The 24,774-nt window shown below is 44.8% G+C and overlaps 1 protein-coding gene across 1 annotated transcript; it reads left to right on the forward strand.

Annotated features, from left to right (window-relative positions):
- Nucleotides 1-35: 35 nt before the first annotated feature.
- Nucleotides 36-24,410, forward strand: AIRIM (AFG2 interacting ribosome maturation factor). Its single transcript, XM_069756907.1, has 5 exons — nucleotides 36-171; nucleotides 4,249-4,521; nucleotides 10,906-11,085; nucleotides 16,784-16,905; nucleotides 24,069-24,410. The coding sequence occupies exons 2-5, from the start codon at nucleotides 4,250-4,252 to the stop codon at nucleotides 24,110-24,112; spliced, it is 618 nt and encodes a 205-aa protein (XP_069613008.1). The 5' UTR covers nucleotides 36-171; nucleotide 4,249; the 3' UTR covers nucleotides 24,113-24,410.
- The last annotated feature ends 364 nt before the right edge of the window (nucleotides 24,411-24,774 follow it).

Raw genomic sequence — 24,774 nt, forward strand, 5'->3', positions numbered from 1 at the left:
GGTGCGCCGCTGCAGTAGATGCCATATATACCAGTGACGTACCGGGACTTCACAAGCCGCACCACGCATGTCTGACCGCAGTGTTCACATGTGCTACTGCGTTTCAATAAAGCTTGATGACAGAGCAGAGTGATGACGTAGAGGGCCGTGCTCTATCCCACCAGTTCTCAGGTACAGCTCCTCGGCTCCGGGCAGTTAGTGACTGTGGGCTGGATCACTGGGGGCAGCCAGTCATGGTGGTCCCTCACCGTGTACAGGGTACACACAGCTGATAACACAATAGGCGACTGCATTCCTGACCCTGCTCCCTTCACAATGACCTATGTACAGACTGGTTACACTTTTCAATACAAGAGCTAGGGAATCTGTCTGTTGTGGCTATATACATGTACTAGATGGTGGCCCGATTCTAACGCATCGGGTATTCTAGAATATGCATGTCCACGTAGTATATTGCCCAGCCATGTAGTATATTGCCCAGTCACGTATTATATTGCCCAGCCACGTAGTATATTGCCCAGTCACGTATTATATTGCCCAGCCACGTAGTATATTGCCCAGTCACGTATTATATTGCCCAGCCACGTATTATATTGCCCAGCCACGTAGTATATTGCCCAGCGACGTAGTGTATTGCTTAGCCACGTAGTATATTGCCCAGTCACGTATTATATTGCCCAGCGACGGAGTACATTGTCCAGCCACATAGTATATAGCAGAGCCACGTAGTATATTGCCCAGCCACGTAGTATATTGCCCAGCCACGTAGTATATTGCCCAGCCACGTAGTATATTGCCCAGTCACGTAGTATATAGCAGAGCCACGTAGTACGGTATATTGCCCAGTCACGTAGTATATTGCCCAGTCACGTAGAATATTGCACAGTCACGTATTGCCCAGTCACATAGTATATAGCAGAGCCACGTAGTACGGTATATTGCCCAGCGACGGAGTACATTGTCCAGCCACATAGTATATAGCAGAGCCACATAGTATATTGCCCAGCCACATAGTATATAGCAGAGCCATGTAGTATATTGCCCAGCCACGTAGTATATTGCCCAGTCACGTATTGCCCAGCCACATAGTATATAGCAGAGCCACGTAGTATATTGCCCAGCCACGTAGTATATTGCCCAGCCACGTAGTATATTGCCCAGCCACGTAGTATGTTGCCCAGCCACGTAGTATGTTGCCCAGCCACGTAGTATATTGCCCAGTCACATAGTATATTGCCCAGCCACGTAGTATGTTGCCCAGCCACGTAGTATGTTGCCCAGCCACGTAGTATATTGCCCAGTCACATAGTATATTGCCCAGCACAGAGCCACGTAGTAGAGACTTAAAAAAAAACAACATATACTCACCTTCCGAAGACCCGTTGGAAGTCCTGCTATACTTACCATCCGCCGCCTTTGCCGCTCCTCGCCACGCTCCCGGGACCGCTCGATTGCCAGCAGCTGCTTCCGGTCCCAGGGCTGGTGTGAGCAGGACCTATGATGACGTCGCGGTCACATGACCGTCACGTCAGGTCCTTGTCACACACCAGCCCTGGGACCGGAAGCTGCCGCTTGCAGTTGGAGCGGTCCCGGGAGCGTGGCGAGGACCAGGAAAGGCGGCGGAGGGTGAGTATAGCAGGTTTTTTTTTTTTATAACATGACCTATTTTTACTATTGATGCTGCATAGGAATAGTTGGGGACACACAGTGTTAATAGCAGCGGTAACGGAGTGCGTTACACCGCGGGCTGTTACCGCTGCCATTAACCCTGTGTGAGCGGTGAGTGGAGGCGATTATGGAGCGGGCGCCGGCCAGTGAGTGCAGGGGAGTAGGGGAGGGACTAATCAGACTGTGGCCGTCGCTGATTGGTCGCGGCAGACATGACAGGCAGCTGCCGAGACCAATCAGCGAACGAATAACCGTGACAGAAGGACAGACAGACGGAAGTGACCCTTAGACAATTATATATAGAGATTGTTTTCTGAAACAACAGGAAGTAGGAGTCGAAAATGGCTCCATTGGCCATTGTGAAAATAGCTAAATTTCTCTTCTTTTTTACTTTTAATACAGAATATGGTATGTAAAAGAAAAACATTGCTAAAAATATGTGAAAAAATACATTGATATTCTATTATTTTCTGGCTGCTGCATTGTAACACAAATAAAGTGATTTGAAGACAGGGTACTCAGCTTATTATAATTGCCTGTAGGAAGTCGTGGGGAGCAGCTTTTCTTCTGAAGAATTATGCTAGCTGCTCCTTTCTCTGCTTGACTGATGCCCCACAGACCAAAATACCTCATCATAAGCCGCGTCCAATAACATCAGCAAGAAAATGGAAGGACATCATTGTCATCCTGTTGCCATCCTGGTGGTCATCCTGTTGCCATCCTGGTGGTCATCCTGTTACCATCCTGGTGGTCATCCTGTTGCCATCCCTGGTGGTCATCCTGTTGCCATCCCTGGTGGTCATCCTGTTACCATCCTGGTGGTCATCATGTTGCCATCCTGGTGGTCATCATGTTGCCATCCTGGTGGTCATCCTGTTCCCATCCTGGTGGTCATCCTGTTCCCATCCTGGTGGTCATCCTGTTACCATCCTGGTGGTCATCCTGTTACCATCCTAGTGGTCATCCTGTTACCATCCTGGTGGTCATCCTGTTACCATCCTGGTGGTCATCATGTTGCCATCCTGGTGGTCATCCTGTTGCCATCCTGGTGGTCATCCTGTTGCCATCCTGGTGGTCATCCTGTTACCATCCTGGTGGTTATCCTGTTGCCATCCTGGTGGTCATCCTGTTGCCATCCTAGTGGTCATCCTGTTATTATCCTGGTGGTCATCATGTTGCCATCCTGGTGGTCATCCTGTTACCATCCTGGTGGTCATCCTGTTGCCATCCTAGTGGTCATCCTGTTACCATCCTGGTGGTCATCCTGTTACCATCCTGGTGGTCATCATGTTACCATCCTGGTGGTCATCATGTTGCCATCCTGGTGGTCATCCTGTTACCATCCTGGTGGTCATCCTGTTACCATCCTGGTGGTCATCATGTTGCCATCCTGGTGGTCATCATGTTGCCATCCTGGTGGTCATCCTGTTACCATCCTGGTGGTCATCCTGTTACCATCCTGGTGGTCATCCTGTTACCATCCTAGTGGTCATCCTGTTACCATCCTAGTGGTCATCCTGTTACCATCCTGGTGGTCATCATGTTGCCATCCTGGTGGTCATCCTGTTGCCATCCTGGTGGTCATCCTGTTACCATCCTGGTGGTTATCCTGTTGCCATCCTAGTGGTCATCCTGTTACCATCCTAGTGGTCATCCTGTTATTATCCTGGTGGTCATCATGTTGCCATCCTGGTGGTCATCCTGTTACCATCCTGGTGGTCATCCTGTTACCATCCTAGTGGTCATCCTGTTACCATCCTGGTGGTCATCATGTTGCCATCCTGGTGGTCATCATGTTGCCATCCTGGTGGTTATCCTGTTACCATCCTGGTGGTTATCCTGTTACCATCCTAGTGGTCATCCTGTTACCATCCTGGTGGTCATCATGCTGCCATCCTGGTGGTCATCCTGTTACCATCTTGGTGGCTTACAGGCTTAAAACCTTTAGGGAGGTTCCAGAATTCTATGTTGCTATGATCTATTGCGGCAGCATTGAACACATCATGTACCAAGAGTAATTGTGGGTGACATGTCATATATACAAAGTCAGGTCCTCTAGAGCTGTTGCTTTTAGCGGGGAAGCCGTCCTCACATGCCGTCATATGTGCTAGCCCTGTGCAATAGTCTGACAGCTCCTGTCCGGCAGATCCGCACACACATACCGGTTGTTTTATTACATAAGAAAGAGCAGTAGGCTGCACCATACTATACAGATTACCATTGCAAAGAAACATGTACCACATGGTTTTCTTTTTTTTTTTTTGTAATGGGTCCATATAGCGGACAGTTGCCTTGGCATTCTTCCTGGCTGTGCACACTGTTTGTAGCATACCTCCTGAGTATACAGTGTGTACCTAGCCTTCATCCCTTAATAAGTATGGCATATGGCATGGGACTTTATCATTAGTAAATGTTATTGGCTCAATGTAACTGTTTGTACGTTATTCGATGAGTTAGATTGTCTTTGTCTACACACGCGTTAGCAGTATAGGTCATTCTACAGTGTTCTCTTATGTTTTTCTTGCAGCCATATGTTTCTATATTATGTAATGGTTTACAACATATACATTTCCATTCTAGAATGCCAGAAGATGCCGCCCTGCTTTCTGTTCAGCAGTCCCTTAGACGGTGCTTCGATGCTGTAGAGCAACAACATAAGGAATGGAACCGTGTGTTATTTGAGTCCGCTCCCTTGGTGAGCTCCTTGAGTAATCTGGCGGAGCAGCTGCAGGCTTGCCAGAAAGTTGTCTTTTCAAAGACTCCCCTCGTTGCCTTTACTGATCTACAAGAACGCCTTCGTTACAAGCTTGAGGCTGCTGTTGACCTAACTCTTGAGAAACTCAATGAGAACATGTAGGTTTTCACTGTGGTTGAAATTGAAGTTTGTATAGTAGATTTTAGATCCCTGTTTATTAATAAACCATCAGTGATACAATTATATGTTAGGAGATTGGCATGCTCCACACAGGTCAGATGCTGGCTGTGCTCCACAGCCATCATCTGCCTTAAACAGCAGTGACCAGAGCTAAGTTCCATCACTGCTGTTATCTCCTTTTCATCCACTTTTCACGTCAGTACATGATAATGTATGGATGTCATTTGAAAATGGAACTCATCCCTCAAAAAAACAATCTCTCGTACTTCTATGATGAAGGCAGATTAAAAAAGTTATGGCCCTTTGAAAAAGGGCAAAAATAAAAACACAAAAACGAAAACTGGCTGTTCAATTGAAGGGCTAGAATAACGATCCCAGACTGTATACTTTGGATGTTCCCGATGGCTTTTTCAGATTTTGATGTCCATTATCAGGGAATGGAAAATGTCATGGAAAACATGGATTGACAGTATTATATTTTCACACATCTGACCTTTTCCCATAAACCTATTGCTAGACTCCTTCATCTACATGTACACTAGTGTTGATGGTGTGGTTGTCTAGTCACATCTGTCTCGTGAACGGCCATGCTCTACTACTAAAATAAGCTCTTTTCTCTTGATTGGCTAAAATTCTGTTATCTTTTTAGTTATAGCCCTTACATCGTCAGGATCTCATGCAGTGTAATCGGAAGATGCACCCAGAATGCTGGCAATCGAGTACCAACAGGAAGTTTGCTCTGTCCTGGTCTTGCTTCAGCTTGGCTATATTCACACTAGGCGTTTTTTCAGCATTGTTTTAAATGCCTATTTTCAGCTGCTTTTTACAGTACCAGCAAAGTCTATGGGATTTCAGAAATCTCATGCACACAGCTTCTTTTTTTGTCTTTTTCTTGTTTATTTGCACAATAGAGCATGTACCTTATTTCAGTGTTTTTTCTACTTTTTTTCAGCCATTGAAAATATTGGGTGGTGAAAAACCGCAGCAAAAATATAGGTATCAGGTTTTGCTGCATTAGTGAAAAAAGCAAGTACAGCAGTATGTGAAACCCATTTATTTTTGTGATGTGATTTTCCCAGGTTTACCATCTTGTCTTGGTCACCTGAGAATAGCAGTTTAAATACATTAGTGATGCTTACAACGTAAACATTGGCTGACCAAGGTGTGAAATTGAACAATACCTGAGTAAGGTACCTTCACACTAAGCGAGGTCGCTAGCGAGATCGCTGCTGAGTCACAAGTTTTGTGACGCAACAGCGACCTCAGTAGCGATCTCGCTATATTTGACACGTACCAGCGATCAGGCCCCTGCTGTGAGATCGCTGGTCGTGTCGGAATGGCCTGGACCTTTTTTGATCGTTGAGGTCCCGCTGGGTAGCACACATCGCTGTGTTTGACACCTTACCAACGACCTTTTTGACGACTCAGACACCGACACATAGGCGTGCATTTGCGTTGCCTTTTCCGCACCCCTCCGCTCCGATTGGTGGTCGCTACTGCATTCTGATTGGCGGTCATGCCTTCAATAGAAGGCGACATAGTAGTGCTTCCATCCTAGGTGTCAGAAGAACCGTTGAAGAATAGATAAATCGAATAGAAGTCGCAGGCCGGAGAACTCTACAACGATCTGCAAACCACCACTCGGTCAGGAACAAAGGACGGAAGGGCTATTGTGTCGCCTCATAAGGCAAGGCCGCCACCAATCAGAACGCAGTAGCGACCACCAATCGGAACTGAATGGGTGCGGAAAAGGCAACGCAAATGCACGCCTGTGTGACTACAACGTCACACAGGACGTCCCTCATCGAGGTCTGAATCATCATAATAGCTGCCATGTGACAGGGTCACAACGACCAACGACATCATTGTACAGGTCGCCGCATCGCTGCTGCGTCGTTGGGAAGATCTCACTGTTTGACATCTCACCAACGACCACATAGCGACGCAGCAACGATCCCTGACAGGTCGTATCGTTGTCGGGATCGCTTTAGCGTCGCTAAGTGTGACGGGGCCTTTAGGTAAATTATTCCAGACCAATTCTCCACCCTACCCCACTGTTACATTTGTATGTGTATTTTTCATGAACATATGTCTTGCATTGTTGACCTGTGTTTATGCTTCTGTGGTGGAAGCAAAGCTGGACTTTGGGATCCTCAAAAAACGCACCAAAAATGCTGCTTCTTTTCTGCAAAGAGTGCAGGTTTTGCTGCAGATAAAAAACCCTAGTGTGAACATAGCCATAGTGTTTCATTATCTACTATTTTCTTTTTTGGGCTTCAGATATTTAAAAACAAAAAAAAACCAGAATGCGCTTTGTCCCTGATTTATAATTGCGTTGGCGCCTGTTTTTCATCTAGTTGTATGTGTGTTGCGCCTTTTTTGTTGTTTGCACTCAATTCAGTATTCAATATTTTGTCATTTTGTAAGTCTATTTTATTTGTTCATGCTTTCTATTTTGTTTCTCACTTTTTGGAAGAGTTTAGTGATTCCAGATGTTTTTGCCTGGTTTATCAACTGCAAAAATTTGGTGCAACTCCATTCCAATTCCCTCCTGGTATATTGTTGAAAGCCCCATCATTTAGGTGCAATTTTGTAGCTTATTTTGCTCAATGTGCAACGTTTGTCATCAAAAAGTCACAAAAACAAGACAGTTAACCCCTTCAAGTCGCGGCCCTTTTTCATTTTTGCGTTTTCGTTTTTCACTTTCCTCCTTCCCTGAGCCATAACTTTTTTATTTTTCCGTCAATATGGTCATGTGAGGGCTTATTTTTTGCGGGACAAGTTGTACTTTTGAACGACACCATTGGTTTTACCATGTCTTTTACTAGAAAACGGGAAAAAAATTCCAAGTGCGGTGAAATTGCAAAAAAAGTGCAATCCCACACTTGTTTTTTATTTGGCTTTTTTGCTAGGTTCACTAAATGCTAAAACTAACCTGCCATTATGATTCTCTAGGTCATTACGAGTTCATAGACACCTAACATGACTAGGTTATTTTTTATCCAAGTGGTGAAAAAAAATTCCAAACTTTGCTTAAAAAAAAAAAAAAAGTGCCATTTTCCGATACCCGTAGCGTCTCCATTTTTCATTATCTGGGGCCGGGTGAGGGCTTATTTTTTGCGTGCCGAGCTGATGTTTTTAATGATACCATTTTTGCGCAGATACGTTATTTTGATCGCCCGTTATTGCATTTTAATGCAATGTCGCGGCGACCTAAAAAACGTAATTCTGGCGTTTTCAGATCGCTGCTATGTAGCTGAAATGCAAGTGTGCTGTGAGCGCCGACCACAGGGGGGCGCTCACAGCAGGCCTGCATCAGTAACCATAGAGGTCTCAAGGACCTCTATGGTTACCTTCCTGATGCATCGCCGACCCCCGATCATGTGACGGGGGTCGGCGATGACGTCATTTCCGGCCGCCCGGCCGGATGCGGTAGTTAAATGCCGCTGTCTGTGTTTGACAGCGGCATTTAACAGGTTAATAGCGGCGGGTGAATAGCGATTTCACCCACCGCTATTGCGCGCACATGTCAGCTGTACAAAACAGCTGACATGTCGCAACTTTGATGTGGGCTCACCGCCGGAGCCCACATCAAAGGGGGATTCACGGCATGCGCAGTACTAGTACGGCGCATGTCGTGAAGGGGTTAAAGGGGTTGTCCATTACATTCAATTAACCCCCTAATGTATCCCCCCGGGGCCCCTAATAAATTGTGTAAATACCTTGCGTTGCCGTTTTTGCCTGTGAGTGGCTCTATTCCGGCAGCTGAGTCCGGGTCACGTGACCCCCCAGGCTGCAGCTGCCGCTTATTTCCGCCGACGTCACGTCAATTTCCAGAGTCTGGAAATTGACGTGACGTCAGGAGCAGGTGTGACCAGCCCCCACAGACAGCAGTCACTCATCAAGAGTGATTGGGCTGTGGGCGGGGCTGGGGGCTGCCTGCGGGGCTGTGCTGGGGGCGGGCGGGGCTAGGCAGGGAATCAGGGATGATTGTGAGGAGTGCGGACTCCGGGGGTCTGAGTGCCGGCGCCGGTATGTGCGTGTCGGCGCCGGGTGTGTGTGTGTGTATGATCCGATGGGACTACAAGTCCCATCGGGCTCTGCCTGCTACACTAACAGTCAGTGACACATTAGCCAATGATGGGACAGTAGTAGTCCCATCATCCGGCTAATGTGTTGAATGTAAAAAAAAAAAAAAAAGCAACATATACACAGTACATACATACAACACACACATGTGACATGTAACATGTAACAACATGCGACGACATGCACCATGCGACGATATGTGACGACATGTGACATACGACATGCACCATGCTACGCCATGCACCATGCGATATGCACCATGCGACGACATGCGACATGTGACATGCACCATGCGACGGCATGTGCCTTGCAACGACATGCACCATGCGACGACATGTACCATGCGACGACATGCAACGACATGCGTCATGCACCATGCGACATGCACCATGCGGCATCATGCACCATGCGACATGCACTATGCTACGCCATGCGACATGCACCATGCGACGACATGTGACATGCACCATGCGACGGCATGCACCTTGCAACGACATGCACCATGCGACGACATGCACCATGCGACGACATGCGTCATGCACCATGCGACAACATGCACCATGCGACACCATGCACCATGCGACGACATGCACCATGCGACGACATGCACCATGCGACGACATGCGACGTGCACCATGCGACGACATGCACCATGTGACATGCACCATGCGACGAAATGCAACCTATGACATGCAACATGCGATGACTTGCGACATGGGACATGCGACATACAGTACATACATACAACAGACATACAGTACATAAAACATAGATTACATACTCACCATCACTTGTCACTTTGTTCCCCGAAGCCATTGTCACCTGTAAAAAATATAAAAATAATAAACAAACACTATACTCCCTGATCCGCAGAAATCCAATTAAAACGATTGTCCCACGACGATCTCCGGTGGAGAGCAGGAGCATCAGCTGATGCGACCTCTCTCCAGGGGCCCCAGGAACACAATGATGGAAGGTATCCTTCCACAATGTATTCCTCACAAAGTATTACTACGCCCCTGTGAGAAAATAGTCCCTAGTCTCACTTTTGGCATTGCTGGGTGAGACATTTTCCCACGCAACAAATGCCATAAAGTGAGACCAGTGAATTAGAGTAACCTCAGTGATGCACTGCAGGAGCCATTGTCTCCTGTCAGTATGTCACTAAGGGTCCTATAGAGCGGTGACATCACCCTATGTCACTGTTCTATAGGGGAGATCGACGTGGGACACTCGTTATTAATGGACAACGGCGGACAGGTAGTATACGGTTTATTATTTTACGTTTTTTTGCAGGCGCTGAAGTATGGTAAGTATGGTTAAATGAAGAATATTAAAGTACTTTATTCCGAATGTATGCGTGTTTTATTAACCCTTTCTTACTGTTGGATCAATAATTAATAGGCGTCTTATTGACGCCACTCCATTATCAACCCGGCTTAATGTCACCTTACAATAGCAAGGTGACATTAACCCCTTATCCCACCGCTACTCGGGAGTGGGAAGAGAGGGGCTAAGTGCAGGAATTGGCGCATCTTACAGATGCGCCATTTCTGGGGCGGCTGTGGACTGGTATTTGTAGCCGGGGGGGGAGGGGGGGAGCAATATCCATGGCCCCTCTCTAGGCTATGAATATCAGCCTGCGGCTGTCTGCGTAGCCTTTCTGGCTATAAAATATAGGGGGACCCCACGACAGATCCGTTGCACGACGGACACGACGTGTGGCCATCCGTTGCTAATACAAGTTTATGGGTACAAAACGCATCCTGCGAGCACAAGAAATCCCACTTATTAAACCTGACAGGGCACCCCTGAGAATTGAAAACCATTCCCGGTGACTACCTCTTGAAGCTCATCAAGAGAATGCCAAGAGTGTGCAAAGCAGTCATCAAAGCAAAAGGTGGCTACTTTGAAGAACCTAGAATATAAGACATATTTACAGTTGTTTCACACTTTTTTGTTAAGTATATAATTCCACATGTGTTAATTCATAGTATTGATGACTTCAGTGTGAATATACAATTTTCATAGTCATGAAACTACAGAAAAATCTTTAAATGCGAAGGTGTGTCCAAACTTTTGCTCTGTACTGTATATATATATATATATATATATATATATATATATATATATATATATATATATATATATATATATATATATATATATATAATTTGCATATAGAACAATACTTTATATGGTAAATGTAGTGTTCCAGTTATGTCAAGAAGGTTAGATACATGCAGTATTACAGGACTGATTTATTATTACAGGTGTATACTCCAAGGAGTAAGGGACTCTGTCAGTCACCAGGTGGGATCGGTCCTCTATGTTTATGAGGTGCACATGGAGAGGCTCAGCCTTGAGGCATCCCTGGAACGCACTTGTCACAGCCCTTCTATAGCTGATATGTTGGAGTGGCTGCAAGACACCGAAAAATATTACAGAAACCAGTATCCTTTCTTTCTAAATACGATTTTCCTTTTTAAAGGAAAGTCACTTCTTTATGCCCAAGATTCGGCCATCTGACATAGGAAGAATATATCTTTGTACCTTGTTAGCCAGTAGATAGAAAAAAATATATATATATAGAGAGAGAGATGGCTACTCTTAGTTTGTACCTGTACACACCAGTTTTCTGTATGGAAGTGATAATCCTGTAAATTGTTTCTTCAGAGAGGAAGAGGACTAGAACTCTAGTGCCACCTTTTGGATCTAGCAATCCTAATGCTATGTGCACACGTCCGGAATTGCCGCAGAAATTTCCGTGGCAATTCAGCAACTGTACCACCGGTAAAATGCATGCGTTCCCGCTAAACACTAGCCTTTTACAAGCATAATTAGCTTTCAGAATGCTAATGTTTTCCAAGCGACCTGTAGCATCGCTTGGAAAACTGATTGACAGGTTGGTCACACTTGTCAAACATAGTGTTTGATAAGTGTGACCAACTTTTTACTAGTAAAAAGATCTAATGCTAAAAATAATTTAAAAAATTTTAAATCGTGATATTCTCACCTTCCGGCGTCCCCCCAGCGTTCCCGCTCCTCGCGATGCTCCCGTTCTCAATAATGCCTAGCGGCAATGACCTCAGATGACGTGCGGTCTCGCGAGATCGCTACGTCATCACAGGTCATTGCCGCAAAGCATCCCTGGGAACGGGAGCATCGCGAGGAGCGGAAACGCTACGAGGGACACCGGAAGGTGAGAATATCATGATTTTTTATTGTTTTAACAATTATATGGTTCCCATGGCCTGGAGGAGAGTCTCTTCTCCTCCACCCTGGGTACCAACCGCACATGATCCGCTTACTTCCCGCATGGTGGGCATAGCCACATGCGGAAAGTAAGCGGAATAATGCATTCCTATGTGTGCGGAATCCCTGCGATTCTGCACAAGGAATGAACATGCTGCATTTTTTTCCAGAATGCGATTCCGCCACGGAAAAAAACGCAACATGTGCGCAAAAATTGCAGATTACTTTCTAATAATAGGATGCTTAATGTATGCTTTTTTTCGCAGTTATATTGCGTTTTTATAGTGAAAAACTGCGGAAAAAAACTTGAAAAATCCTGAACATGTGCACATAGCCTAAAAGTAACTAGCCTAAAAGGCTTTAACGAGCCTTGTCACATGACTTAGGATAAAAGCCAAACCAGAATCTCAATTTGCAGACACTGTGTTTTGGGGTACTGCCGCTCATCGGTGCAAAGTGTGAGTCAGTCTTTTGGTGTTTGTATATTCGCTCTCTATCCGAGCACTCCACCCACCAGCCTGTGGTGGTTTTACTGCCAGCAGGGACCTACCTACCCTACCAGCCTAAGGCTACTTTCACACATCAGGTTTTCGCTGTCAGGCTCAATCTGGCTAAATTTAAAAAAAAACAGATCCAGCGAATGTTGCCGCCAGATCTGTTTTTTTCCCCATAGATTTGTATTAGTGCCGGATAGCATTGTGTTTTGTCCGGTTTTCTCCGGATTCAGCAAATCTGCCTTTCCGGTTTCTGGAAAAAACGTCCATAGCAACATTTTTTGTCTCCGGCGCTTTTGGCTGTTTGCTAGAATGGAAGCCTATAGTTACATAGTTACATAGTTATTAAGGTTGAAGGAAGACTATATGTCCATCTAGTTCAACCCATAGCCTAACCTAACATGCCCTAACATGTTGATCCAGAGGAAGGCAAAAAAACCCCATGTGGCAAAGAGTAAGCTCCACATTGGGGAAAAAAATTCCTTCCCGACTCCACATACGGCAATCAGACTAGTTCCCTGGATCAACGCCCTATCAAGGAATCTAGTGTATATACCCTGTAACATTATACTTTTCCAGAAAGGTATCCAGTCCCCTCTTAAATTTAAGTAATGAATCACTCATTACAACATCATACGGCAGAGAGTTCCATAGTCTCACTGCTCTTACAGTAAAGAATCCGCGTCTGTTATTATGCTTAAACCTTTTTTCCTCCAACCGCAGAGGATGCCCCCTTGTCCCTGTTTCAGGTCTATGATTAAAAAGATCATCAGAAAGGTCTTTGTACTGTCCCCTCATATATTTATACATTAAAATAAGATCACCCCTTAGTCTTCGTTTTTCCAAACTAAATAGCCCCAAGTGTAGTAACCTATCTTGGTATTGCAGACCCCCCAGTCCTCTAATAACCTTGGCCGCTCTTCTCTGCACCCGCTCTAGTTCAGCTATGTCTTTCTTAAACACCGGAGACCAGAACTGTGCACAGTATTCTAAGTGTGGTCGAACTAGTGACTTGTATAGAGGTAAAATTATGTTCTCCTCATTTGCATCTATGCCTCTTTTAATGCATCCCATTATTTTATTTGCCTTTGTAGCCGCTGCCTGACACTGGCCACTGAATATGAGTTTGTCATCCACCCATACACCCAGGTCTTTTTCATTGACGGTTTTGCCTAGAGTTTTAGAATTAAGCACATAATTATACATCTTATTACTTCTACCCAAGTGCATGACCTTACATTTATCCCCATTAAAGCTCATTTGCCATTTATCAGCCCAAGCTTCTAGTTTACATAAATCATCCTGTAATATAAAATTGTCCTCCTCTGTATTGATTACCCTGCAGAGTTTAGTGTCATCTGCAAATATTGAAATTCTACTCTGAATGCCCCCTACAAGGTCATTAATAAATATGTTAAAAAGTAGAGGGCCCAATACTGACCCCTGTGGTACCCCACTGCTAACCGCTACCCAGTCCGAGTGTGCTCCATTAATAACCACCCTTTGTTTCCTATCCCTGAGCCAGCTCTCAACCCACTTGCACATATTTTCCCCTATCCCCATTATTCTCATTTTATGTATCAACCTTTTGTGTGGCACCGTATCAAAAGCTTTTGAAAAGTCCATATACACTACATCCACTGGGTTCCCTTGGTCCAATCCGGAACTTACCTCTTCATAGAAACTGATCATATTAGTCTGACATGAACGGTCCCTAGTAAACCCGTGCTGATACTGGGTCATGAGGTTATTCCTCTTCAGATACTCCAGTATAGCGTCCCTTAGAATGCCCTTCAGGATTTTACCCACAGTAGAGGTTAAGCTTACTGGCCTATAATTTCCGAGTTCAGTTTTTGTTCCCTTTTTGAATATTGGCACCACATGTGCTATACGCCAGTCCTGCGGCACAGACCCTGTTATTATGGAGTCTTTAAAGATTAAAAATAATGGTCTATCAATGACTGTACTTAATTCCTGCAGTACTCGGGGGTGTATTCCATCCGTGCCCGGAGATTTGTCAATTTTAGTGATTTTTAGACGCCGCCGCACTTCCTGCTGGGTTAAGCAGGTGACATTTAATTGGGAATTTTTATCACTAGACATTTTGTCTGCCATGGGATTTTCTTGTGTAAATACTGATGAAAAAAAGTCATTTAGCATATTGGCCTTTTCCTCATCCTCATCCACCATCTCACCCAGACTATTTTTAAGGGGGCCAACACTATCATTTTTTAGTTTCTTACTATTTATGTAGTTAAAGAATATTTTAGGATTATTTTTACTCTCTCTGGCAATGAGTCTCTCTGTCTCAATCTTTGCTGCCTTGATTTGCTACGGGAGTCGGAAGGTGCCGGATCCGGAAAATGATGGATTCCGGCGCCGGATTCCGTTTTTTTTTAAACTGAGCATGCTCCAAATTTTTTTTTATCCAATTATCTGGATATGCTAGTGGGATCCGTCGAAAAAACGGATCCGTCGCATCAGTTTTTCACAATCTGCGCCGAATCCGTTTTTTCCAACATTTGCCGGATTGTGCCTGAGGCAAAAAACCTGATGTGTGAAAGTAGCCTTAGAGAGGATTCACATTGGATAGGTTCCCAGCAACCGGAGATCGCCTTGTCGTTTTCTGCTGGGCTTGCATTAATTGTCCAACTCGCAAGGTAAAATTGTTAAAGTATTAAAACATAACTTTTAATTTTGACAATAAAATACATTGACTCAAAAATATCCCACCAAAAAAAAAAACTCTTGAACAAATATTCAACACCGTGTGGTTTGTGCATCAACAAGCATCTAATCATAAATGCTACAAGCAACCAAACAGTTGCTAATAAGGCTCTCTTTCACAGCATTGTGAGCAGCCCCAAGGGTTAAATCCCACAAAAAACCAACACTACCCAAGGCTTATTGTGTCAACCGCTAAATAACTAATGTTTGAGGTACTACAATACATACAACTCTCATTGCCCTGGTAGTTTAATAAAAGGAACAATCTCACCCATTCCTATTGCTCCTTTTGTTAAGGGATTGCCAGCGTCAGAGGGTATCCATATTCACAGAGGGGGAGCTTCAAGTAGGCCAACCATCGCCCTACTTCCGGATCCCTTCAGAGGCTAAATCTATTCATCCCCACAATTGTAATTGTATATGAATAGATTTAGCCTCTGAAGGGATCCGGAAGTAGGGTGATGGTTGGCCTACTTGAAGCCCCCCCTCTGTGAATATGGATACCCTCTGAATTGTGGTTTTGTTTATGCTTTTTTACTCTCTTTACTGTGCACTACTTGTGATAAGACAACTTTATTTTTCGGGTCAGTACAATTCCAGCGACCTCAGGGTTATAAAGTATTCTCATAATTGGCCCCCTAAACCACTGATTTATAAAAAAAAAAAGTATTTGTTATTGCATTGCCATATTTTGAGAGGTATAACTCTTTTTTGTTTTGTTTTTTGTTTTGCTTCTTTTGCAAACTGAAATATGTTGCCTACAATTTGTTTTTCCATCATCCTATTCTGATAGCCGGAGCTTTATTTTTATTTTTTTATCACCAGAGGTATATAAGGGCTTATTTTTTGGGGGACAAAATTATGCATTTATTGATACCTTTTTTATTCTATATTTTGTATGTTAATATTACAAAAAAAGCTACATTTTTGTTCTGTTTTTTTAATTTTATTTTTTTACAGTGTTCACCAAACGGTTTATATAATATGACAGTTCTATAGATTGGTTCGTTATAGACACGGCATACCAAACGTGTACTTTTTTCCTTTTATTTTTACGGAACAAAAACAGATTTTGTACTTGCAAAACATTTTTCCATTTTTTTAAAATTTCCCTTTTATTTTTTCACATATTTACAAACTTTCTTTAACTTTTTTTTTAATTTTCTATTTAGCCCCATATGGGACTTCAGCTTTTCCCAGTCTAATCACTGATCTAATAGTCTGATATTAGAGCTGCCAATTAGACACAAGGCAGTATCTTACAGGCCACCATACCTGGGTGACCCTGCTGCCATTTTTCAGCCATGGAGACCATCTGAGTGATGCGATTGCCATTGCTTTGTGCCGATCGGAGCAAGGAGAGAGGCATTAGCACCAGTCATGGGCACTTCTGTATGCTGTCAGCTTTGAGATATAGTTGGCACCTGCTGATGATTTTGCGGGCTGTGCTAGGGAGTTGGCCATGATCATCACACCATACATGCATTGCGGTTTGCAGGAACGCATTTCCCACTGCATCGTATATATACGGTGGATGTCATGAAGGGGTTAACAGAGTTGGATAACATCAGCATCTTTCATTAGATGAGCACACAGCTAGCCATGGGAAAGAGACTTCAAGGGTTTAGAAAAGTCTAAGTGCCATCTTGGAAAATGTTCCTTAACTATGTCATAGATACCTACAAAGGAAGCTTCTTCTAAATGTGCAGGGTAACCGATTGTCAGATATCAAAGATTTATCTCATTCTTGGGAACGATTAAATGATAAAGTCACAACAAAGCAACATCTTGTTGAAGGTATTGTATAAATGATTGAAATATATCTTCTGACACAGAAGTTAACACTAGAGCAATCCAAATGTGCTTCTACAGAGCCCGAAAAAATGAATGGATGACCATGTAACTCTTGGTCATGCCCAGCAAGGCAAGATCTGGCATTTGCTCTGGCTAACAGAAGGAGGGCTTGTCCTCATGGGTGGATCCGAGTTCTGTACATTATTGTAGGCATTATGCATGCCTATGGCATCTGTAAGCATGCCTTCCTATGTGACTTTCCATCAGCTCTCTATCTGGACACTTGGATTTCAGGATTAAATCTAACAATATAGTTTGGTGTTTAGGTATATATATTTTCCTCTTATAGTTGGATGATTATTACATAGGGGTTTCTATTATCTGGCCCTGAAATTCATTCCCCATATTTGAAAGCACACATGCTGATAATTAGTCTAATTTTTATTATTTCGAAAATCCTCTCAACTCTCCAAACATCAAATGCATTACTGGAAAAATTGTGCACATAGAAACAATAATGTGCATACAAACAAATTGAACATGGAAAAAAACAAAAAAAAAACACATTAGCTGGACACTGGTCAATGAGAAAACAATAGCAGAAATGTAATATTTTGCAAGTAGTAAGTAGCTGGATATAAAGATATCTAAATGTAGCTACTTTAGTGTTTAACTCCCTAAGAGCTGAAATAGTCACCAACTATGCAACATCATACAAACTGCTAGCATTGGGGTAAGTGGTTCATGCAATTATTAGGTGACTGCTGTAAATGTCTGAATCAGCATACATAGAGTTTAAAGGGAACCTGTCACCCCCAAAATCGATGGTGAGGTAAGCTCACCGGCATCAGGGGCTTATCTACAGCATTCTGTAATTCTGTAGATAAGCCGCCGATGTTACCTGAAAGAGGAGAAAAAGAGGTTATATTATACTCACCCATGGGCGGTCCTGCTCCGATGGGTGTCTCAGGTCCGGAACAGCATCTCCCATCTTCATTCCATGACGTCCTCTTCTGGTCTTCACGCCGCAGCTCCGGCGCAGGCGTACTTTGTCTGCCCTGTTGAGGGCAGAGCAAAGTACTGCAGTGCGCAGGCGCCGGAAAGGTCAGAGAGGCCCGGCGCCTGCGCACTGCAGTACTTTGCTCTGCCCTCAACAGGGCAGACAAAGTACGCCTGCGCCGGAGCTGCGGCGTGAAGACCAGAAGAGGACATCATGGAATGAAGATAGGAGGCGCCGGAGCGGACCTGAGACACCCATTTGACCGGACCGCAGCGGGACCGCCCCTGGGTGAGTATAATTTAACCTCTTTTTCTCCTCTTTCAGGTAACATCGGGGGCTTACCTACAGCATTACAGAATGGTGTAGATAAGCCCCTGATGACGGTGAGCTTACCTCACCATCGATTTTGGGGGTGACAGGTTCCCTTTAAACAACATTGGAAGTGAGAAAAGTGTGTTTTCCTTAGAGCTATATTCACAATTTAATCAACAAGCATGAATATTCAATGGGGGCACTTGAATATTCGAGTGAATAATAATAGGAGAGTCCAGATTTTATTTGGTGCCAATAAGATGGCTGTAGTTCACACTATGCAATCAGTGGAATGATGAATCTCCGCTGTTTACTCACTATCGATGCAGGGAAAATAAATATTAAAACGGGAGTCCTGTCAAGGAAATAATTCAAATCCTGGCTGTGAATTCACAGATCATACCACTTCCTTGGCCCATCATTTCATGTTAAGGTACCGTCACACTGAACGATATCGCTAGCGATCCGTGACGTTGCAACGTCCTGGCTAGCGATATCGTTCAGTTTGACACGCAGCAGCGATCGGGATCCAGCTGTGATGTCGTCGGTCACTGCAGAAAGTCCAGGACTTTATTTCGTCGCTGGATCTCCCGCTGACATCACTGAATCGGCGTGTGTGACGCCGATTCAGCGATTTCCTCACTGGTAACCAGGGTAAACATCGGGTTACTAAGCGCAGGGCCGCGCTTAGTAACCCGATGTTTACCCTGGTTACCAGCGTAAAAGTCAAAAAAACAAACACTACATACTTACCTTCCGCTGTCTGTCCCCGGCGCTGTGCTTCTCTGCACTGGCTGTGAGCGCCGGTCAGCCGGAAAGCAGAGCGGTGACGTTACCACTCTGCTTTCCGGCCGCTGTGCTCAGTCAGTGCAGGAAAGCACAGCGCCGGGGACAGACAGCGGAAGGTAAGTATGTAGTGTTTGTTTTTTTGACTTTTACGATGGTAACCAGGGTAAACATCGGGTTACTAAGCGTGGCCCTGCGCTTAGTAACCCGATGTTTACCCTGGTTACCAGCATCGTTGGTCGCTGGAGAGCTGTCTGTGTGACAGCTCTCCAGCGACCAAACAGCGACGCTGCAGCGATCGACATCGTTGTCGGTATCGCTACAGCGTCGCTGAGTGTGAAGGTACCTTTAGATGAGAGGAGGCTGAGCATTGTAGTCTGACAATTGTGCTGAACGTAAGCAGTCCTTCAGGGAGAGGCCATGCTGGAAAGGTAAACACTATTCAGAGGTCCTCTGACAATGGTGCATGTAATTTGTAGAACATACAGCATAATGGCATCACACCAAGTCTTTCAACCATCCAGACTTTCTCAAGGTACGTGACCTTGAGAAAGTCTGGGTGGGAGAATGGCCTCAGTGTGATGCCATTATGCTGTATGCTCTACTAATTACATGCACCATTGTCAGAGGACCTCTGAATAGTGTTAAGGTACCGTCACACTTAGCGACGCTGCAGCGATACCGACAACGATCCGGATCGCTGCAGGGTCGCTGTTTGGTCGCTGGAGAGCTGTCACACAGACAGCTCTCCAGCGACCAACGATCCCGAGGTCCCCGGTAACCAGGGTAAACATCGGGTAACTAAGCGCAGGGCCGCGCTTAGTAACCCAATGTTTACCCTGGTTACCAGCGTAAAAAAACAAACAGTACATACTTACATTCAGCTGTCTGTCCCTTGCCGTCTGGTTCCTGCACTGACTGCTGGCCGTAAAGTGAAAGTGAAAGCACAGCACAGTGGTGAGTCACACAGCGGTGACTCACCGCTGTGGCTGTGCTCTGCTTTCACTTTACGGCCAGCAGTCAGTGCAGGAACCAGACGGCAAGGGACAGACAGCTGAATGTAAGTATGTACTGTTTGTTTTTTTACGCTGGTAACCAGGGTAAACAGCGGGTTACTAAGCGTGGCCCTGCGCTTAGTTACCCGATGTTTACCCTGGTTACCAGTGAAGACATCGCTGAATCGGTGTCACACACGCCGATTCAGCGATGTCTACGGGGAGTCCAGCGACGAAATAAAGTTCTGGACTTTCTTCCCCGACCAGCGATCTCCCAGCAGGGGCCTGATCGCTGCTGCCTGTCACACTGGACGATATCGCTAGCGAGGACGCTGCAACGTCACGGATCGCTAGCGATATCGTCTAGTGTGACAGTACCTTTAACCTTTGTCAGACTGTACTGCTCATCCGCCTCTTGTCTTACATGAAATGATCGGCTGAGGAATGGTATGACCTGTGAATTCGCAGAAAAGGTGCTTTCACATTGCTTTTAGTTACAGGCTCGGTGGGCTTGACGGGGCTTACATCCAATCCCCAAGCAAAATCGGATTTAGACATATTGGCCGATGTGCCCATAGGCAGAGCGAACCTGTGCTTTGACGTGCATCATTTTCGAGGATGTACACCTACTGCAGGCAGACCCTCAGACATATCGGAAACCAGAACTTACTCCGATCATACCTTTTAAAAATAAATACCTTTCCGACATCCAGGGCTGTGGAGTCTGAGTCCATTTTGGTGGACAGACTCCTAAAATATATAATACATTGGGTTCAGTACCGTAGTTCAGTGCTGTAAATGTTTTCATAACAATTTGGGAAAGTTATGAAATGTCCTATACATGTCTGTTCTGTTCCTGATCTAAGGATCTGGGCTTTTAGTTGAGATGAATCTGTGCTGCACTTTATGCACATGCTCAGTAGTGACTAGTGCCGTGGAGTCGGGAGTCAGGGAAATTGAGGAGTCAGAGGTTTGGGTTACCGACTTCACAGCCCTGCCAACATCTGCCGTACATGTATGGTGCATGTCAGGGAAGGGTGTAGAGAGCGGGTTCATGAGCTGAGCCCACTCCATACATGTCAAGTGTAGGCTCTAGTATACAGCCACAAACTGCCTCTAAGGCCAAATTCACACACTCCACTTCACCAAATTTCAGACATGAAGACGATCACTCACAAACAGCGACCTGTCACCCAGACACCAGAGGCAGGCAGAGTGGCCGGGACAGGAACCGTGGACCCACCATCAGTCCCGCCTCTATGCCCCTAAAGCTAATACCCAAAAACTTTAAATGTGGATTTAAGAACAACCACAACACGGATTTCTTCACTAAAGATTTCGTTTTAATCTATAGCAGCACCATTATGGCCATGCCTTTATTTTACATTGCTAAATCATGCTGACCAGTTCTCTCTAATAGCTCCTGTTTCTCTGTGGCATGAACATTATACACATCCAACTGTGCAGCATTTACTTTATGCACATTTTCTACAGCACATAAATTCACACAACACTACTACATACACAGTACACACACATAAAGCTCTGCTGCATACATGTATACACCAGCAGTAGTGCTGGGTACATTCACACAGACAGGTCTTCTATACACAGGCACATCCAACTTTGCTGCATTCATATATACACACACACAGCTCAGCTGCATACATATGTGAGGGGGTGGTTGAAGATTCCCGCCCCACACATATTTACCTGTGTAAACATAAAAGATGTTATTGGTGTTGTAGCCACTAGATGGCAGCGGTTTGCAGATTCATATGACTGTCACCTGTATGTCAGTTGGCACACAGGGAGATAACCAGTTTGAGCCGCCCCCAGCGGCAGCTGGAAAAACTGAAGGCTGACAGAGTTGCAGGCGGCCATCTTAGAGTGCAGTTAGAGAGAGACAGATGTGACAGGAGAGTTAAGAACGGCTGTGTGAAGTGTGCTAGGAGTACTGAGGAAAGGTGCAACTGTACCCGTGATTCCTGTCAGACAAACCGAATCACGTTGGTGAGGCGACTACGATTGAATACAGAGTTGGGTTCCACCCAAAGCATCGGCTGTGACGTGAATGGCCTCTGCTTAGGCTTTTTTCACACTTCCGTCGGTACGGGGCCGTCGCTAAGCATCGGCGCAACATACCGACGGACGTTGTACAAATTCTGCACAACGTGGGCAGTGGACGCAGTGTTTCAACGTGTCCACTGCCCACTGTAAAGTCCCAGGGAGGAGGGGGCGGAGTATCGGCTGCGCATGCGCGGTAGGAAATGCAGGACACAACGTACGTAAAAACGTTCCCTTGAACTTTTTTCGATACGACGGCCCGCCAAATACCGACGCATCCAGTGCACGACATATGGAACATGTGTCCATACGTCAGTAATACAAGTCTATGTGCAAAAAACGCATCCTGCGGGCAACTTTGCAGGATGCGTTTTTTCCACAGAACAATGCATTGTAACGGCCCCTAAATGACGGAAGTGTGAAAGAAGCCTAACCTGTCAGGCAAACACTGCGCTCCACTGCACAGTCTCCCAGATAAACCGCCGTTCTGCCGATTAGATACCCATTTCTGTGTTCAGTTAACGGCCGGTATTATCTGAGCTCAGGCCCCACCACAGGGATCCCGGTGGGTGCATGCACGAAGATTTTAGAGAGAGTTTGGCGCCAAACCTAAATTCTCATTTAGAGACATTGTTTGCTAAGGCTGGGATCACACACAGTGAGATACGGCCGAGTCTCGCAGGTTAAAACCAAGCTCTGGCACCGGCACTCTGGAGCGGAGCGTGCAGCCGCACAGCAATACATGGAGCCGCACGCTCCGCTCTGGAGTGCTGGTGCCAGAGCTTGGTTTTAACCTGCGAGACTCGGCTGTATCTCGCTGTAGTGTAACTCCGGCCTTAGAGGGCTGTGTGAACCTTAGCTAGATACTCCCCTCAGTGGGTGAGCTTGTGTATAGATAGTAAAACAGAATTGCAATTTTAGAGAATTGTTACATCTGTGAATCTCTGCGCTGCAGGGGTCGCCTCTTACACTCATCTAATTACACACCTCCTCTGGGACTTGTTTCCAAAATTCATCAGGCATGTTTGGATGCTCTTTTGCAAACTTCTGACGTTGAATTTTATGGTGAGGATGCAGGGGAGGTTTTCTTCTGATGACTCTTCCATGAAGGCCATATTTGTGCAGGGGTCTCTGAACAGTAGCAGAATATACCACAACTCCAGAGTCTGCTAAATCTTTCTGAAGGTCTTTTTTAGTCAAATGGGGTTTCTGCTTTGCCTCTATATCAATCGTACGAGCAGCTCTCATTGAAATTTTGCTTGTACCTTGACATTCGCTGTTCCTGTTAACTGCCATTTCTTAATTATATTTTAAACTGAGGAAAGGGCAACTTCAAAACGCTTTGCTGTCCCCTTATAGCCATTTTTTGCTTCGTAGGTTGCCACCATTTTAATTTTCAGAGAGGTAGGCAGCTGCTGTTTTTTGGCACAAGGTTAGAGGGTTTTTAAAAAGCAGGGAAATTTGCATCAGCTAGCCTGTCCGAAAGATAATTTATTAGTGGACAAGTCATAAACCTAACAGGCTAGTTAACATCTGAAACCTTGGTCAAAGCTATCTGAGCACGCAAATCTCCGAGGTTGCCCAATCTTTTGCATTGGCCGATTTTCCTTTATGTAATTTTAAAATGTAAAATATAACCGCATGTATGTATATATGTTTTGCCTAAAATACAAAGGAAATGTGCCATCTTTAACTTTAGGCCTTTTAGAGATAATTTAATCTTCACCTTGCTTAACTGTTCACAATAACAGTAACTTTGACCAGGGGTGCCCAAACTTTTACATGCCACTGTAGAACAACTATTTAATAATTTGTTAATTATGTCACTCCCTCAAGGAGGGCCTGATTGCATTCATGACAGTGGGTTTCACATATTGACACTGTGGATCCCACCAAGGGTGCCAGTTTTAGTAAATGTATCACTCGCTTACCTAGCTGCATGGACATGTCTATATGTACTTTTTATAGTGTACTCAGATTGTAATAACTCCTTTGTCAACCTACAGATATGTTGCTGAATGTATCATTCTTTCGAGAAGCCACCAACTAAAGCCACTGACAAAGACTTCATATCGGCATTGCGAATTGGTTCCAGTGGTTTATTTGCTTGTTCAGTGGGAAGTATGATAACATTGTACAGCCCAGCAGAGAAGCAGATCATTGCTTGTACTTCTGAACCAATACTTGTAGTATTCCTCCAGCTGAATACCATCTGTTTATAGGGGGTTCCTGATATGAACATTTATGAACTATTCACTGGGTAGGAGATAAATACCATATGTGTGTGACACCGAGGACTACTGCAAATCAAGAAAGCAGGTTCCTGAAATAAAGAACATCTGTAAATTTTCAATGTTTCATCTTGGACTATATTTAAACATAAAAGCTTTGCTATTTAAGGACTGGAGTTTTGTACGTCAGCCCTGAACAGGGCGCTGGAGAAGGCACACATTCATGCAGAGCCGTGCATCTCTTAGTGAATTTGGCAAATCTTTCAGCTGCTGCGTCTTATCTTACACCAGTCTTGTAGTGTAAATTATAATCTAGAATTTTGTATAAAGAATTATAAAGTAGTCATTTGTGAATGTTTCAGTGTTTATTGTTACAGGAGTCAAAACCCAGGTTAATATATATGTGCTTTGGGATACAAGTCTGCAGTCTAGTCTGAATGTTGCCATGAGTATACAAATCACATCCTTGACCGCCTGCTGC

The sequence above is a fragment of the Ranitomeya imitator genome, chromosome 3 (genome assembly GCF_032444005.1).
Source record: "Ranitomeya imitator isolate aRanImi1 chromosome 3, aRanImi1.pri, whole genome shotgun sequence".
Lineage (NCBI taxonomy): Eukaryota > Metazoa > Chordata > Amphibia > Anura > Dendrobatidae > Ranitomeya > Ranitomeya imitator.